Source organism: Melospiza georgiana, chromosome 5 (genome assembly GCF_028018845.1).
Source record: "Melospiza georgiana isolate bMelGeo1 chromosome 5, bMelGeo1.pri, whole genome shotgun sequence".
In the NCBI taxonomy this organism is placed as follows: Eukaryota; Metazoa; Chordata; class Aves; order Passeriformes; family Passerellidae; genus Melospiza; species Melospiza georgiana.
In genome coordinates this window covers 52457657-52474109 of record NC_080434.1, presented here as the reverse complement: position 1 = coordinate 52474109, position 16453 = coordinate 52457657, and the positions used below count along the sequence as shown (strand labels likewise).

The following is a 16453-nucleotide window of genomic DNA, read 5'->3' as shown; positions in this document are numbered from 1 at the left end:
TAATGCAGCCATCCAGCCCAGTTTCACAGCTGGAGAAGTGTTGGAACCCAGGACATCCCTCTAGATGTCTCCAGCCCCTGGCCGGGGGCTCAGAGACCTTGGCACAAAGTCAAAAGCACCTGTGGCTTTGATTTTAACCCATGGAGAAAATTACCAACTTTATGTGAAGGCTTACAAACCACGAGAGTTTAACTGGAATGATAGTTAGTTTGTCACAAGGTGGAAAAGTAGAATTTTGAGCTTTTTAAAATGGGGGTTCAGAAGCCAAGATGGAGGGATTTGGGCGTGACTTGTCCTTCGTCTTTCTTCTTCTTAGCCTCCATCTTCTGGGTGATGCTGGCACTTTTGGATTGGTTTAGGGTAGAAGCAGACTGTCTAACATAGGTGATAGGTATTGGAAAATCATTGTAAATAATGTACACATAGTTTTTAGTGTAAAAAGATAACACCACCCCACGGGCGGTCAGTGTGCCACGGACTGACTTGCGGGACAGACCTCAGCAGGTCAGAAAATGAATGTTACAGATAACAGAAAATAAACAGCCTTGAAAACCATAAACAGCCTTGAAAACCACAGCCGAAGAATCCTGATTCCTTCGATCTCGGGGCTGGGAAAATGAGACTTTCCAACACCTCGGGGTCATCTGGACCACAGAGACTCTGAGAGAGAAGCGGCCCTGCAGACGCTGAACTGGGCATTCGCAGCTCCTGCCACGCTGTCTCTGCTGCCTTGTCCCTTTCCCCACCTGCTGGTCGCGCTGGAAAGCAGCACAGCACCAGCGTGCTCTGAACCAGGAAAATATCCAACTCAAGTGGCCCTGTCCTCACGCCCAGCTACTTCCACGGGCCACTAATAAAATTTTTCTGATATTATTTTACTGTTAAAATTGAGATTAGAATCCCTGAGGAGACATCAGAGTTAAAAAAAAAAAAAAAAAAAGTGCAAAATTCTGATCAAGCTTTTCAGAGAAGTAAAGAATCCTTTCAGTTGAAAGCATTCCCCATCTGCTTCAATTCCAGACACAAGAAAGAATATGGCTGCGGGGCTAAACTATGTAATTCTATTCACAGCACTCTCAGATCACAGCTAACAGGTGATGTGTTCACTATGGGATTTAAAGTCGCTAAAATAATCTAACAAAAAAAACATTAAATAAAAACATAACAAAATGCCAAACAAATAAACAAACAAAAACCAAAACACACATCTAAAAGTACTATGTCTATGTAGGGATCCATAAAATTAGAGGGTTTGGAGAAAATGGTAAAAAAGACAGGCCTTAGACAGCAGATTTGTGAACATTGCTAATGCAGCATTAAAGTTTTCTAAGCTGTAGAGCAGAAGTGAGAAATAGAACAATAAGCCACTGTGATTTGCCCTTTTAGGTTGCAACAAGTTCATTTAATGTATATCTTTAGAAGGTTAGTATGAACGCATCTCTGTGCTCTGTCTCTCATAAACGAGCCATTGTGTTAGAAAAGAAGTCCCTATTGTGTTAACTACAGTGAGGTGTGTTTCATATGATTACATAGAATTATTGTCAATATGTTGTTGCACTATGTGTGATTGCCTGAAACTTGGACTGAGATGGCTTTATATTATGCTGTAAGGTTACGTTTCCTTGGCATTCAATTTGAATCAGCGAGCTGTTCACATCTGTTGTCTCCATTGTCCTAACAATGTACTGAGACAGATCTTTGAAATAAACAGCGCACAGCACTGATTCAGGTGTCGCGTACGGTTCACGGCAGTATATAGTGTGCTGATGGCAACGCTGCAATGGAGATGCCATTACAGGAAATGCAATTGGAGGAGAAAAAAAGAAAATTGAGGACATTTGGGGAAATTAGTGACTATAAGAAAAAGGCCCGGGATTATATCAAGAAGGAAGACACAATCAAGAGAGGAAGGTATGAGGGAAATAGCATGGACACATAAAAAACAAAAAACAAAAAAAAAAGAAAAAACTCTTCCCCTAAGACAAAGCCATCAAAATCCAGGCAGGAAATACACCATCAAATGCAGGCACATGCAGCAAAGCCTGCCAAAATTGATCCCCACTGAAGGCCAAAAAAGAAAAGAAGGACTTACAAACAATCTTGAATTGAGATACCATCAAAGGAATTCCAATTGGAGAAGAAAAAAACAAAATTTCAGAAATTTCGTTGTTGGAGAATTTTGCTCAGAAATGGCTTAAAAGGCAGCTGTGAGGACCAAATTCTCACAGCCTGTTTCTGTAAACAGCTAAGTTCTCAAGCCTGTCTTCAATAACATGGAGGCCTTGAGAACTTTCATAACAGGGTGAGAAAATAAATCTTGGATTCAATAACAAACCACAGGTATTGAAAACAAAGGGAGGGGTTAGTGTTTGCTCAGTAGCCTATCGTGAGCTTGAGTTTTGCAATATGTATGATCTTAATTAACACGGTTATGAGAACGTGCCTTTTGGATCAATAAATCTTGAGTTTGATGCTGATCAACAAGGATGGATCGTCTCCTTTCGCTTTCAACATTTCGTGATAACAAGAAAATGACGGGGATTGTATCAGGTGCAGTGCAAAAGATCAAACTACACCAAAACTAAGCTCACAGATGTTGCAAAAGCAGGGGGAAAAGTCAATGAAAAAAAACAACATGGAGGGGAAATTAGCAGGGACAAGGCATGGATACATAAAAAAAAAAAAAGAAGAAATCTTTCCCAAAGTCAAAGCCATCAAAAGGCATGGCATGCCATCAAGGGCAGGGACATGCACCAAATATTCCTCTATCGGTCCCCATTGAAATTGCAAGATTCCTTTTCCCTTCCCGATAGGAAATTTCATTTCCTTTCGGGAAGGGAAAAGGAATCTTGCGAATCCCAAAAGAAAGTCTTACAAACACTCTGGAAAGGAGATAGGTTCAAGTGAAATGCAATTGCAAAAACCAGAAAATCGGGAATATTAGTGTCTTCTAACAATAGGCTGTGAGGAAATCAGCTGCATTGTAAAAGACCAAAACATGCCAAAACAAAGCTCACAGATGTTGCAAAAGCAAGGGAAAAAGTCAAGGAGGAAGACAAAACTTGGAGGGGAAGATATGAGGGACATGACATGGAAATTAAAAAAAAAAAAAAAAAAAAAAAAAAATCTTTCCAGAAGTCAAAGCCACCAAAATGCAGGCAGGCCATACGCCATCAAGTGCAGGCATATACAGCAAAGCTTGCCAAAATTGATCCCCACTGAAAGCCAAAACAGAAAAGAAGGACTTACAAACACTCTGGAATGGAGATACCGTCAAAGGAATTGAAATTGGAGGAGAAAAAAAGAAAATTTGGGAAATATAGTGACTCTAAGAAAATGGCCTGGGATTATATCTGGTGCAGAGCAAAGGACTTCAACATGCCAAACCTGAGCTCACAGATGTTGCAAAAGCAGGGGAAAAAGTCAAGGAGGAAGACAAACCTTGGACAGGAAAATATGAGGGACATGGCAAGATACTTACCAAAAAAAAAAAAAAGAAAAATATCTTACCCAAAGTCAAAGCCATGAAAATATAGGAATGCCATTCATCATCAAGTGCAGGAACATTCAAAAAGCTTGCAAAAATTCATCCCCTCTGAAGGCCAAAGCAGAAAATAGGGACTTACAAAAATGCTGGAATTGAGACACCATCAAAGGAATTGCAATTGGAGGAGAAAAAAAGAAAATTTGAGAATTTTAGTGACTGTAAGAAAATGGCCCGGGATTATATCAAGTGCAGTGCAAAAGACCAAAAAATGTCAAAACTAAGCTCACAGATGTTTCAAAAACAGGGGAAAACGTCAAGGAGGAAGATACATCTTGGAGGGCAAGATATGAGGGACATGGCATAGTTACATGAAAAAAAAAAATAACCAGAAAAAAATCCTTCCCAAAGTCAAAGCCATCAAAAGGCATGGCATGCCATCAAGGGCAGGGACAAGCACCAAAGATTCCTCTATCGGTCCCCATTGAAATCGCAAGATTCCCTTTCCCTTCCCCCAAGTTTAACAAGAAAAGTCTATTCTGACCTGTATTTTTTGTATGTTTAAATTAACCAGATGTCAATAGAGATGAGAGACGTATAATTGATATATGATGGCATTCCTTATAGAATTATTTTCCAAGCTGAAAACCTTGTGGTATTAGTTACCTGATGTGATGTTGTTAAAAAAGGCAATGTTACGTCAAAGGCTTCCTGTAAGACTTGCATCAGCCCTTTCTGTTTTTCTTTCCTTGTATCTGTACATTGCAGGTGGAAGCCCACCATACTGTACCCGATGTCTATTGTCTTATTTGTATTGACTTTCATGAGATTTAACCTGCAAAACAGAATTTTCCAGGATCTCATACAGCACAGAAATAAAATTTTCCATGGTTTCCAATATATCTAACTAATCAAGATACCTCTACAGTTATAGGGGCTGACAGCATATAATGCTGGAAGAGCTCTAAGTGATACATTTTAAATCCTTTGAGAGAATATCTGGAATAATTCTAAGAAAAGGTTCAAGATAAGAAATATAATCAAAGAATATATAAGTTAAAATCGTACATGAATGGCACATAGTGGTTGTGTGCTTTTTGTGCATTCTTCTTCACAAAGTGGTTTTAATTACATGCAAGGGCAATCTTCACCATTCCTGTAACTGGATATTACAAATTTCTGAGCTTGTATTATATGTGAGCTGGTGGTTTTGTGCTGTCATCTCTTCTTCATAGCAAAATTCAGAGCTTCTAAGGTCTGAATTTAAAATTAGGTCAATGTATAACAGCCTTGCTAGAGATCTATGCATTAGAATCTTACATGATTCAATTTTAGGAAATATAATATTTAATTTTAAAGATCTTCCCAAATTGATTTGACTATATTTTATCAATAACATGCTTTGGATTGATTGTCATTAAGAATTTAGCTAGAGTCTCATCATTAGAAAAGTGTTCATTAGAGTTGCCAGAGTAAAATTTTGACAAATACACTCACAATTGTTCTTCGACAAGTACAAAAATGTACTTGTCTCTATTCAGTTCCTTAGAAATTGACTTCACCTGAATAGCAATATATGCAAAAACATTAAATGGAAGCCAGGAAATAGAGTGTGCTTCGTGTATTGGATGGTACTATGCGATTATATGGAAATCATTAAATATGTGTATAATAGTTTTCACATTTTTGTCTAGATTTCATAGCAAAATGCAATTGTTTTTTGGGGGTTTTTTTTTCCAAAAATACAATGGAATTACAATTATCTGCAGAAAGTGAAAGAGTATTTGACAAATACAATCTCACACCTTCAAGCGGCAGAAAATAAATTTTATGCTGCAAGCTGCAGACAAGATGGTGATTCTCAGAACCAGACTGGTGAAAATCTTTCTGGAGAAACAGATGTGCGTTGTTCGGAAGGAGAAGCAACAGACTCTGTGCAAGCATCTTCCAGTTCCAGACAGCAATTCCAAAGAAAGCCCTTTCTGATCAAGACAGAAAGTCAAAATGTCAATCAAACCCACACAGGTGAAATTAAAACTGTGGGGACAATTGTATCCTTAGCTGAAAACAAATCTGCTCAAGAACAAGACACCAGCAGAGAGTCTCCAATGAAAAAGGAAGATGGTGAACACCAACTAGTGATTGTCTCTTTTACAGAGAAAAAAGAGTGCAGTGGAAAACTTCATGGAGGTAGCTCTGTTACTGAAAAGCCTCCAGACCTGGCTTTTCAGGATGCTCTCACAAGCAATGAGGAAGACATTCTGTCTGGGACATTGAAGGACATTTATGACAGAAGCACCACGAATTCTTTTCAACAGAAGAAAAAGGAGGTAGTCAGGGACAATTTAAAAGGGCTAGAAAGTGAAGACCACAAATTGACAGAGAAAATGGAAGACAGTAAAATAAATTTTAAAAAAGGAGATTTTTGGAAATTACCTAAGTACCTTCGCATCTTCAGCACAATCTTATGATCTTCCAGATGTGAATCCTTCTGTGAGTGATTCAGAAGAAGTACAAAAATCTAGATATTGGATGAACAAAGAGTAAGCACATACTCTTCCTTTTTTTAGGAACACATGTACATAATTATTGCTTATTAATTTATAAACATGTGTGGGTGCAGAAACTTAATATACATGTACTGAACAGATGCTGGTTGTACAAATAACAGCAGTTTACAATTTGAACATGTGCAATGAAGATCTTTCCCTTTGGTCTAAAGTAAACCCTAAGTTTCTATTTGGATAATTTTTTTTTATGCCAGAGAGGGACTGAGTCACAGCCAGTAAAGTCAATAATCCTCAAATTGTGGGAAATTAGTAGGAAAGAACCACAATTCATCAGTTTTACAGTAATTTATAAGCTGTTCTAAAACAGACTAAGCATAAACTTTATCATTATTTTCTCATTTATTCTTAAAAATATTTTTTCTGAATTGTCTTCTTATGCTTCATTATAGCACATCATTACATTGAAATATTTAATTAAAAATACAAAATGCTACCCCACTCAAAATAAAAACAATTTTATAATATATTTCTAGTCAAAGAGAGTGGGAAAAAACCCCTAGGAAATAGTTTGTTTTATTAAAGCCCCTGCAATTGTTCTGGAGAATCTGAAGCGTAATACACTCAATGACACTCGTTCCTTGGTGGTGGATGATTCTGAGGAGCTGGTCAGCAATGTCATCAGTATGGAATGTTATGATTATGAAAAACCAATTTTCCCTATTAACATTGCAATCCCATTTACATCATGCTTCAGAGGAAATTATCAGGAGATTATGGTGAAGGTGACTGATACCAACTTGCAGTCAAACTACTTAACTCCTATTTCTTTACAAGGATCCTAAGGAAACCATAAGGTAACTCTCATCGAAGGATTCCAAAAGCAGAGTTTGAGCTTCCCAGTTAAGTCTCTGGAGTTTTTCAAGTAAAGTTGTCATTATTAAATTATATTGCCCGCTATGTGTGATTAAACAGAACTTTCTACTTTCTCAAGCACTAATTCTATTTGAAAACCAGTATTTATTAACATTCTTTTTTTCACTTACAATGTTAAGCAAATGCTTGATCCCACAATACTAATGGTTGAGTAATGTTTCATGATTATTGTAAATAAGAGCAATGCATTGCATTATTTGATAAAAGCAAAATTTAGGAGGAATTACTGTGCTTTTAGATCACAACAAAATAACAAAATTCCGTGAGTATAAATAAGTACAAACTATGTCAAATGAACAGTTTTTAAATGCAGAAGTGTTGTATTGGACCAGATTAATCACCCAATTTATAATTTGATTTTATTTCACTGAAATCATACTCTGGAATATGAATAACATCACATGATGACTAGAGATCACAAGGTACTTGGGCATGCAGGTGGCAATAATAGTCAATTTATTTTCATTTCATACTTGGCTCTGTGGAGAATGTTACCTTCTCAAACTGTGAAACACAGCTTCCTTTCCCTCCAATACTCTAACCTCACATTCTCTTTAACCAGGAAAGCTTTGCAGAAGTAAAAATTTATCATCTGGGTGTTTTTTCTTTGTTGTCATGCTTAAAGAAGGAAACATTTACTGTTCCAAAGGTAGGACTCTTACAAAAGCTGAACGTGGATTCTCAAATCTCTTTCTGTTACCATTCAGAAACATTCAATTCTCTGGCACCTAGGCAGTTAAAGGTAAGCTTGAAATAGGTGATACTTGTTCCATAAGCCTGTTATCTGATCAGTTCTGAAGTCAGTATGCTAATAATCCTAAAGTGCAATCTCTTCCACTATCAGAAGTCTACAAAAAGTGGTTGCAGCTTCACATCCTGTATATGCAGATTTCCTGTCAGCTTTGTTAAAACCACATATCTTTAGCTAAAAAAAGATCTATCTTCCCTTGTTTGATATAGTTCAGAAAATATAGTCATTTTCAATGAAGATGTGTCAACTCAAAACTTTAATTGCTTGGTGCAGTGATCAAGTTAATTTCTCTCACCTGACTCATTTCTCTCACCATTTCTCTCGTTGGTGCCAGCAAGTGCAACAAAAGGTTTTTATCATATATTAGTCTTAGGCTGAGTATAGTCTCAAATTGTGTTTCAGTTGTGTTTCTCCCTTTCCCCATTAAGATGTTAATTTGGAAGTATGGAGAAATTAAAATTATGAAAAAATACAGATTAGAAAAATCTCAGAAATTTTTCAAAATCTGAGGAAGGTCATGAGTTTCAAAACTCGAACTCAAATCAGGAACAAAATTATATAAATATTTTAGGCAATAGAAGTTCCAAGTTTTGATGACTTTCAAGCATTTTTCTGAGCTTTGTATAAAGTGCTGTTATTTGGGTAAGGTTGTTCTTGGGTTAAAAAGAGGAGTCTGATTCTTCTGTGATAGCCTAGCCAACTCCAAAAGATAAACCAATTTTGTAAAACGAATTTTTGTGAAAAAAAATCCAGACATGTAATAGAAGAGGGGTTTTTATTGCAAGCTGATTATACAATTTCTTTCCACACTTAGATTCAGCCAATTGAGCCATCAATTTCAGCACTGACAGCAAGACATTATATGTATCACTCAGTGATATCTATGAGTGCACTGGTTCATGTCCAGCATCCTTCATCCCAACCTTTTAACAGCTCAGTCACTATTACTCTACCCTGTCCTCCCATCCCAGACAAAAAAAGGCAAGGAGTTGAGACAGAAGATGCAAGAGCCGTTAGTGCTACAGGAAAGAGGGTTGCTGCAGCATACCATCCTCAGTAATACCCTCACTTCAAATTCACCATTTTTTAAAACATCAAAATCAATGAATTTTAACAGATTTTGATTCATGACTTCTTGTATTAAAATGATGTTTGTTCTTTTATATAGACTGCAATACCTATGGGCTTTGTTAGAAACACTAGAGCCAGCTCTCAAAATTTTTATGCTATAGTTTCACCAGAAAAAATAATACAGTATTTGATGCTTATTCTTTAAATATGGTGACCACTACATTTCTAGCAGGAGTCAGAATGAAGACTGTATGAAGGTTTTTCGCCAATAAATATTCAGACATGTTCACCAAAGTCAAAAATTGAACACAAAGGATAGACATGACTTCGATCTGCTGTGTTCACACCAAGTTGATTTGAGTCTGACCATTGAATTTTTTCATCTCTACTTCTACATGTTTCGATGGTTGCCTGAATCAACTTGCATGGCACAAGGGTTTATAGTAGGTCAATTTTATGCACTAGATAAAAGTCTAAATTTTTCAAAAGTATGCAGTACAATATTTCTAAAACTTTTTGGCATGTCTTTAAAAAGCATTTAAACATGGGGACTCCTGGAAAAAAAAAAAAAAAAAAAAAAAAAAGAGATGATTTCTATGTTTCAGCAGTTTCTGGAGAATTGAAGAAAAAACCTCTAAATAATTATATCATTCACATACTCTGAATTATCTCTCCAGACACAGATTTTAAGCAAGGTGAATAAACCAGAAAAAGTCATCAAGGACAGCAGAGGGGAAAACAGCTACAAACACAAGCTTACTCTTTCTGCATAACTATTTTTTATGTTATTTTTCCTATAATTATTTGGCTTTCCAGGGCTGTGAGCACTTCTGTGAGAAAAAGTGTGGACAATCTCAGTGATACTTTGAAATTATTAGGTCGTAGAAATGAAGAGGGGTGGAGGTGTTTGATGATGTTATTATCCAGAATGCACAGAACGTGCTTGTATCTTTTGAACTAAATGAGCATTTAGAAAGGTAATATATGAATAATTTAACAAAATTTTATTCACTGAAATATTTAATTCTGTGTTTACAAATAAGTGGAAATTAGTAGTGTTAAGAAACCATCAATTTTTAACCATTAACTTGCTCCTAGATTTGTTGCTCACAATTACAAAAAACCCCCTTTATCATTTATAGAATGTACACAATGTAGTACATAGAACCTTGAGAAAGGAAATGCAACTATCAGTCTTAACTGGCAACTGTGATTTAGCTCTCTAACTAAAAAGGCATATTTTTGTTAATTCCTATTATGAAATATTATCTTCCTTTCATGTAAAATTCATGTGTATTTGAAATCATATCTACATAGTCAACATACTTTACACTACAAACACAAGCAAATTTCCACCTTTTCATATGTTGGAAACAAGGATGGAAAGAAGGTAGCAAAAGTTTAAAGTTTCCTTGGAGACTGAGCCCCATATTATTTTTAAGAAAAAATTATTAGCAGTTGATAAATTATTTTAAGTAAAGCATTTAAATTTAATTTTCTTTCCTTTTTTTTTTTATTTTTTTTTTTTTACCTTACTACAGCTTTGTGGTCATTTGCCTTGCATTCCTTTTGGAAAACAGGTATCTTCTCCTCTTTGCTCAGGCTCTGGAAGAAGCTCTCCATAGCACCACGGCTAATGTGATGCTGTATCAGAAAAGAGAAAACCCATATAAAATAGTAGTTTTGCTGTCTGCATCCAGAGAATTAACCAATGAACTTCAAAATCTCTATGAGGAAGGTTATATTGGTCCCCCAGAACCTACACAGCACTTCCCATTAAGACAAGGAGAGCAGATTCATTTTAGATTTGGAGGAAATATTTCTGCTTCAGGTAAGGCAGATAATTCATGCAAGTGTATGGGCATTATCAATTACCTCAGCTATTAAAAAGGCTGTATGGGAACACAGGCAGACTGAGGTTACTCACAGTACATTTAGTGTGTAATGTTAGTTTATTTCAGTGTTCTGTTTCTTGTCAAAGAAAGGAATGTGGAGCTTAATGGGAAACTGCTCCAACTGTAAAAATGTACAATCTGAACGAGCTCCTGAGCAATGTGCTCCAGGTGACCCTCCTTTGAGCAGGAGAGTGGACAAGATGATCTCTTAAACCCTTGTGAATTCTGTGAAACCTGGTTCCTCAGAAACACATGGTATTTTAAGAATTATTTAAAAAGGACAGGTTTCTGTATGCTGCTTTGTCCAAGTAAATTCACTTAGACTGAGGAAGAAACCAAGGCAAAATAGTGCCTGTTGTGAGTTGCACTGTGAATTGAGGTGATGAGAGAAAAAGTTATGCCATTTCTGTTAACAGCCTAGAAAATTCCATGTAGTGGTTACCACCATTCAGAGACTTGCTTATAGGGAAAAGGGAGAAGAAGCCTCTGAAAAGTTTTCACCCTAAATTGCATTTAGTCTCTTCTGTCTGTCTTAGATTGAACATATAAATATATATTTGGCCGTCTGAACATTTTGTACATAAACTCTCCCATTGAAAACTGAATGTACTCTAAAGAAAGGGATATTCTTCAAAAAGAGAAGTCTCCAGACCATGAGAAATGTCTGCTTTTATACACAAAGGACAGTGTCTGTAGATGTATCAAATAAATGGATTTAGAAAGCCTAAAAATGCATCTACCCCTCTGCTGTGCCATTCATTTTTTTGTTACACATAGCTATCCATCCTGAATAACCAGAAAGCATATACTTATAATTTCATTCACAACAGCCCTTTATTTTCATTCTTCTCTATGTTAAGTACATACCTCCTTTTCTGTTCCTTGATTTTCAACTTGCAGCACTGCCTTCACCACTTATTCTTGAAGCCAACTATTAAAGGGCTAAGAAAGCTAGCTACAAAGATAAGCCTACTACTGAAGCAGGCTGAACTCAGATGTTCAATAAAGTAATAGGAATGACAAAGAACAATCAAGGAACAACCAAATGTTATATGACTACCTTTACTTGACTCATGCTAATGAATTATTTTAGGTGCCATGCATCTAAATTCAGGATAATCTTTTTTTAATTTATTATATGGACTGCAGGAAATGGAGAAGCTTCAGGAAAGTCTACAGACTGATTTTTCATTCACAGACAACCAAGGCTGGAGCTCCAAATTAGAGAAGGGGATGAATTTGGTAATCACAGTTCACCTCATTACAAAGGAACAGCAGTGTTTTATAAAATTACCAGAGAGATGATACCAAAGAAATGGGAACAAACCTTACCATATGATGAATATCAACACCGGTCTCCACTGTGCAAATTAGCATTAACATTGCCAAAGGTGTGTTTCTCACCTGATAATATTAGAGAAATTTCCATTTCCTCCTTACCTTACATTTATTAGAAAAAGGATCTTGGCATGATTTTTGATTTAAAGATAAACACAGAAGTCACTGATAGACTTCTGGTGCATCATCAATGTACAAACATTCTCAGAATTTCTATTAGCTGTGGGGAAGGACCCACGCACAAGTATAAGCATGGAAAAAATTCTAGCAGAAAATTTTCACCCAACTATCTCCCCAGCTGGAAGGGAGAAATTATTATAGCACTGTGAAATTATTACTGGAGTTTCAGGTGTATCATTCTTGTTTCATTGTCTTGGGAGCACAGAATTGCAAATTATAGGATTTTGTGTAACCTGTCTTCCACTCATCACCTGATTATTCCATTATTCCTGATTGGCCTCTGCAGTACAGCCATGTGGGCAATTATCCCCATCTCTGGTGAAAGCTCATGCCACATAAAATAATCTTTAATATTCCCGCAATGAAATCTCATTGTAAACTTTTCAAAGAGCCTATGTACCAACACACTATGTTGCACAAAATGCTGCCACTAAAATACTACTATCAAAGTTGCATACATTTTGATATCAAAATATCTACAGAAACACTTGGTCTAAATCTCTGGTGATAAATAGTAGCATGTTTCTCTTTTTGAATTTGTCTTTACACATTTTTCAATTTATTGTTTTTCCAGATGATAGTTAAAATAATCTGGAATGTCTGATTTTGGTTGTGACAGAGACAGATGAGCCTTTTTAAGGTGACCATTCTGACTACTACATTTCCACTCATTTCTGTAAAATTCTAATCTAAATTTCTTTTGTAAAGAAGGCAGTAAATGTACACTCATAACCCATTTTCTATATGTATAAGCCTTCATTATCCACTTACAAATATATTGCTAACAGTGGTCAAAATACTGTTGGTTTACTTTGTATGCAAACATTCACATCAGTTTTTACTTTAAACATATTTCTACAGAAGTAACCTGATTTTCACTAATAATTCCTATTAATGGTGCTTTTCTTTCCTCAGCAATAGAAAACACCTCCTCCTCTAACCTATTTTGTTCAACACAAGTCAGATAGAGGGCATTAAGTTTTGATGTCAAGTATGTGTGTTCATATTTACTGATTTCGAATATTTTGTATTTATGTGACACAGTGGGCTAAGGAGGTAAAAGATTAATTTCTCCTTTTCTGTTTGTCTTGTTTAATATGCTGCTAGAGTCTGGTCATGTCTGAGAGGTCCATTTGACAGAGCACATCAATGTTACTGGCTGGGAATTCTTTGCAAAAATAGATTGCTGTAATACATATAGACATTATGAAATTACTATTCTGCTGAAGTTTTTTGTCTAATGAATGTCTAATAGCAGAATAACATGTTATTCCCTGCTTCAGAAAGGCAGTTGCATGGCTAATTGAAGGGCCTTCCAGACTAGAAAACTGCTTTGACTGCTAAGAGTATTTTGCTTAATCTGTCGACCAGAACAGCAGGACCACATGCCAGTGCAGCTGAACTATGGGTGAATTTAGCACTTCACCACAGACGCTTAATCTTTAAAGGCAATTTGCTGGTTTAGATCTAATGCATTGTATATTATTACACTATTTTTAGACAATACTGATTTTCAATTCTCATAATTTTTAGTACAATTTTAACATTAAGTAGCATGAAGTGGTTCACATTAAAGTCAATGCATGGGTAATTGAGTTCATCTACAATAACTTTGAAAATCTAACACAGACCTTTGAGGTGGTAAATTCTCATTAGTGAATGAAAAAATTTTAAGTACAAATGCATCATTAGACGAAGAGAAAGCTGTCTTGGAAGAAAAGCAACGCCCCCTTCTGGAAGAGCTTTTATATTCCCTTTATTCTGAAAGTTTTTGAGTCACGTCATTCTATCTTCACACTGGGGCACATGCAATGACAGAATTGCTGTAGAATCATGCAAAAACGAGGTGGATTCAGATCATAGAATCATGGAATAACTTGGGTTGGAAGGGTCCTTTACAGGTCTCCTAGTCCAAGCCCCAGGGTCTCCAGAGCAGTAGGGCACAGGATGGTTTTGCACTGCCAGGCACTGCGTGATGTGTGCATCCTGTGTGCACTGAAATCACCTCCCGGGATGACTGTGTACAGGCCTGATGAAAAGCTGTTTAATTCACAATAGATAACGGTTATGCATATATTGACCTTATGGCTGTGCAGGTCAGTACATTCGAGACACTCCAAATATTGAACAATATTTAAAGCCTATGTTATTGAAGTGATTAAGATAAGCTCCATAATGCTCAGTATATCAGAAAGAAAACAATAACTTTTCCAGTCCGAATTTCATGTTCTTAATTCCCAAATGAAAAACAGAAGATCAGTGAATAAAAGTCAGGAAAATTTCCTTGGGAGAGCTGTGAATAAACATCCAGGTAATACAACTGAATGAAAAGAAACACGGGCACTGAAAGAGGATAATTTCATTTTCAAACAAAAAAATCTGAATTTCACTTCATACAAACTAATCTCTCTTTGTGCTCAGTGCTTTTGAAAGTAATTTCTTGTTCTATATGCAGTAGGAAACTAAAGCCCAGAAGACTTTCATCTTTCTCAGCCAGAGGTAAAACAAGACGAAGTATTTTTTCTTTCTCTCCAGTGTTTAGAGAAGAAAGAGGAAAAACTCTCTACTTTCTCATGGAACTTATCTTTTGAATTTTGATGATTTTTCATGATGATTTATTAAAAAATGAACTATGTAAAATGAATAACTATAGCTACAAATACAATATGATTACCTGACCTCACAACTACTGCATAACTAGAAATTGTTCTTTTCCTTGAAAGGAAGAAAAAGCTAATGCAGTATTCAAAATCAGAATCTGTAACATCTAGGAAGGTTCTATACAGATTTTCTATACAGCCAGTTTATATATATCACTTAGGCATAATGCTATTAATCAAATATTTTTAAAGTTGCATGAAGGATGAACTTTTTATAAGAGATAATAAACACCCACTTGATAGATGAAAATTTTGTTAATTTCTTTATTTTAATAGCTATATACTGTTTTATACCTGTTGATGGTGTTAATTGTTTTTAATAATACAAAAATATTCTATGTAAGTAGAAAAAATTTAAAATGCTTAGAGTTAAACCCCCAAGATTTTACTGCAATCCACTCCCAAATCATATGCCTCACCTCTTATTCATCATCATTTCTCTTTCCTCAATACATTTTTTTTAAAAGCATGAAAAATTGATCCACTGTCCACAAAGAACAAAAAGATTTTTTTTCTGATTCATCAGGTAAGAAAACAACCATTAAATGATATCAATATAAAAAAGACCTGTGCATGCTTTTTTTTTTTTTTTTTTTTTTTTTTAATTCCAGGGCTTGTTTCAGCTGTTACTGACACTTGAAAAAGCCATATTCAGAAAGGAAATAGTTACTATGTTAAGAAGTAGTCAAAGGAAAAGAGATCTGTTTACCAGGAAATGTAACAGCTCTTGTTGTGGCAGGATGCTTGAACAGCATATAGTTTTGTAAGGAAATAGTTTTATAAGGAAATCCAGTTTGTACTGGAAAGCTCCAGGGTAATTGATGAATCAGTTGCAGTAAATACTGAAACTCTTTTATTTCATTGCTAACTCTTTTATTTCATTTCCCCATTCAGTTCCACCATTATAGATCATTGCTGAATCTGCTCTTGACTAATTTCAATTCATACTGCAGAGCAGTTACCAAAAACGGCATTGGAAATGAAATGAGATGATGTTTCCACCAAAGTATAAAACACTCCCTATTTAGCTGGAGAATTTAGCCACCAAGGCTCCAGCTTTAAAAAGCTTTTCAAAAAAAAAAAAAAAAAGGAAGATTTATTCTTACTTCACTAATTTTTGCCCTTCAGAGGCCCTATGGGACAAGTTGCTTTTCTGGCTTGCACAAGAGCTTGCAGAAGACAATATATCATTATTTGCTTTATGTTTACCTGTTCAACGGAGCATGTTTCAGCTTGTTAGGCTGAAGGGCCCTGATAATTTAACACACCAGATGTATGAGCTGCTTTGCTGCTGCAAAAAGACCCTTCCAAAGTCAGCTGATAAACAGCAGATCTTGTCTCAGTAGTTGCAGAAGAGTGGCAGAAGTGATCTTTCAGAAGAACTTCATTTAAAGTGGCAAAATAAGGTGTTCACCTGAGAGAATCAGTGGCAACTCACAACCCAATTTATCTTCTTTCTTGTTAAGTGTATGAATATTTCCATATTTCTGGATGAACAAGTGACAGGGATATCAGTCAGGAGAAGACTGTTTGTTACTTTGCGACCTCTTTAATAAGCAAAGTATAATAGCCATGTCCATGTTTGATAAAAGTGAACATTTCTTATACGGAAAAGTCAGATATTGAATATA

The 16453-nt window shown here is 35.8% G+C and overlaps 1 protein-coding gene across 1 annotated transcript; it reads left to right on the top strand.

The window, feature by feature from the left end:
- Positions 1–1780: 1780 nt before the first annotated feature.
- DTHD1 (death domain containing 1) lies at positions 1781–16240 on the top strand. Its single transcript, XM_058025190.1, is given in 15 exon segments — positions 1781–1911; positions 5179–5237; positions 5240–5814; positions 5903–6027; positions 6536–6848; positions 7490–7669; positions 8493–8734; positions 9566–9648; positions 9651–9726; positions 10291–10580; positions 10731–10767; positions 11794–11838; positions 11840–12035; positions 15290–15341; positions 15945–16240. Coding segments are annotated over 15 exon segments (2700 nt in total).
- The last annotated feature ends 213 nt before the right edge of the window (positions 16241–16453 follow it).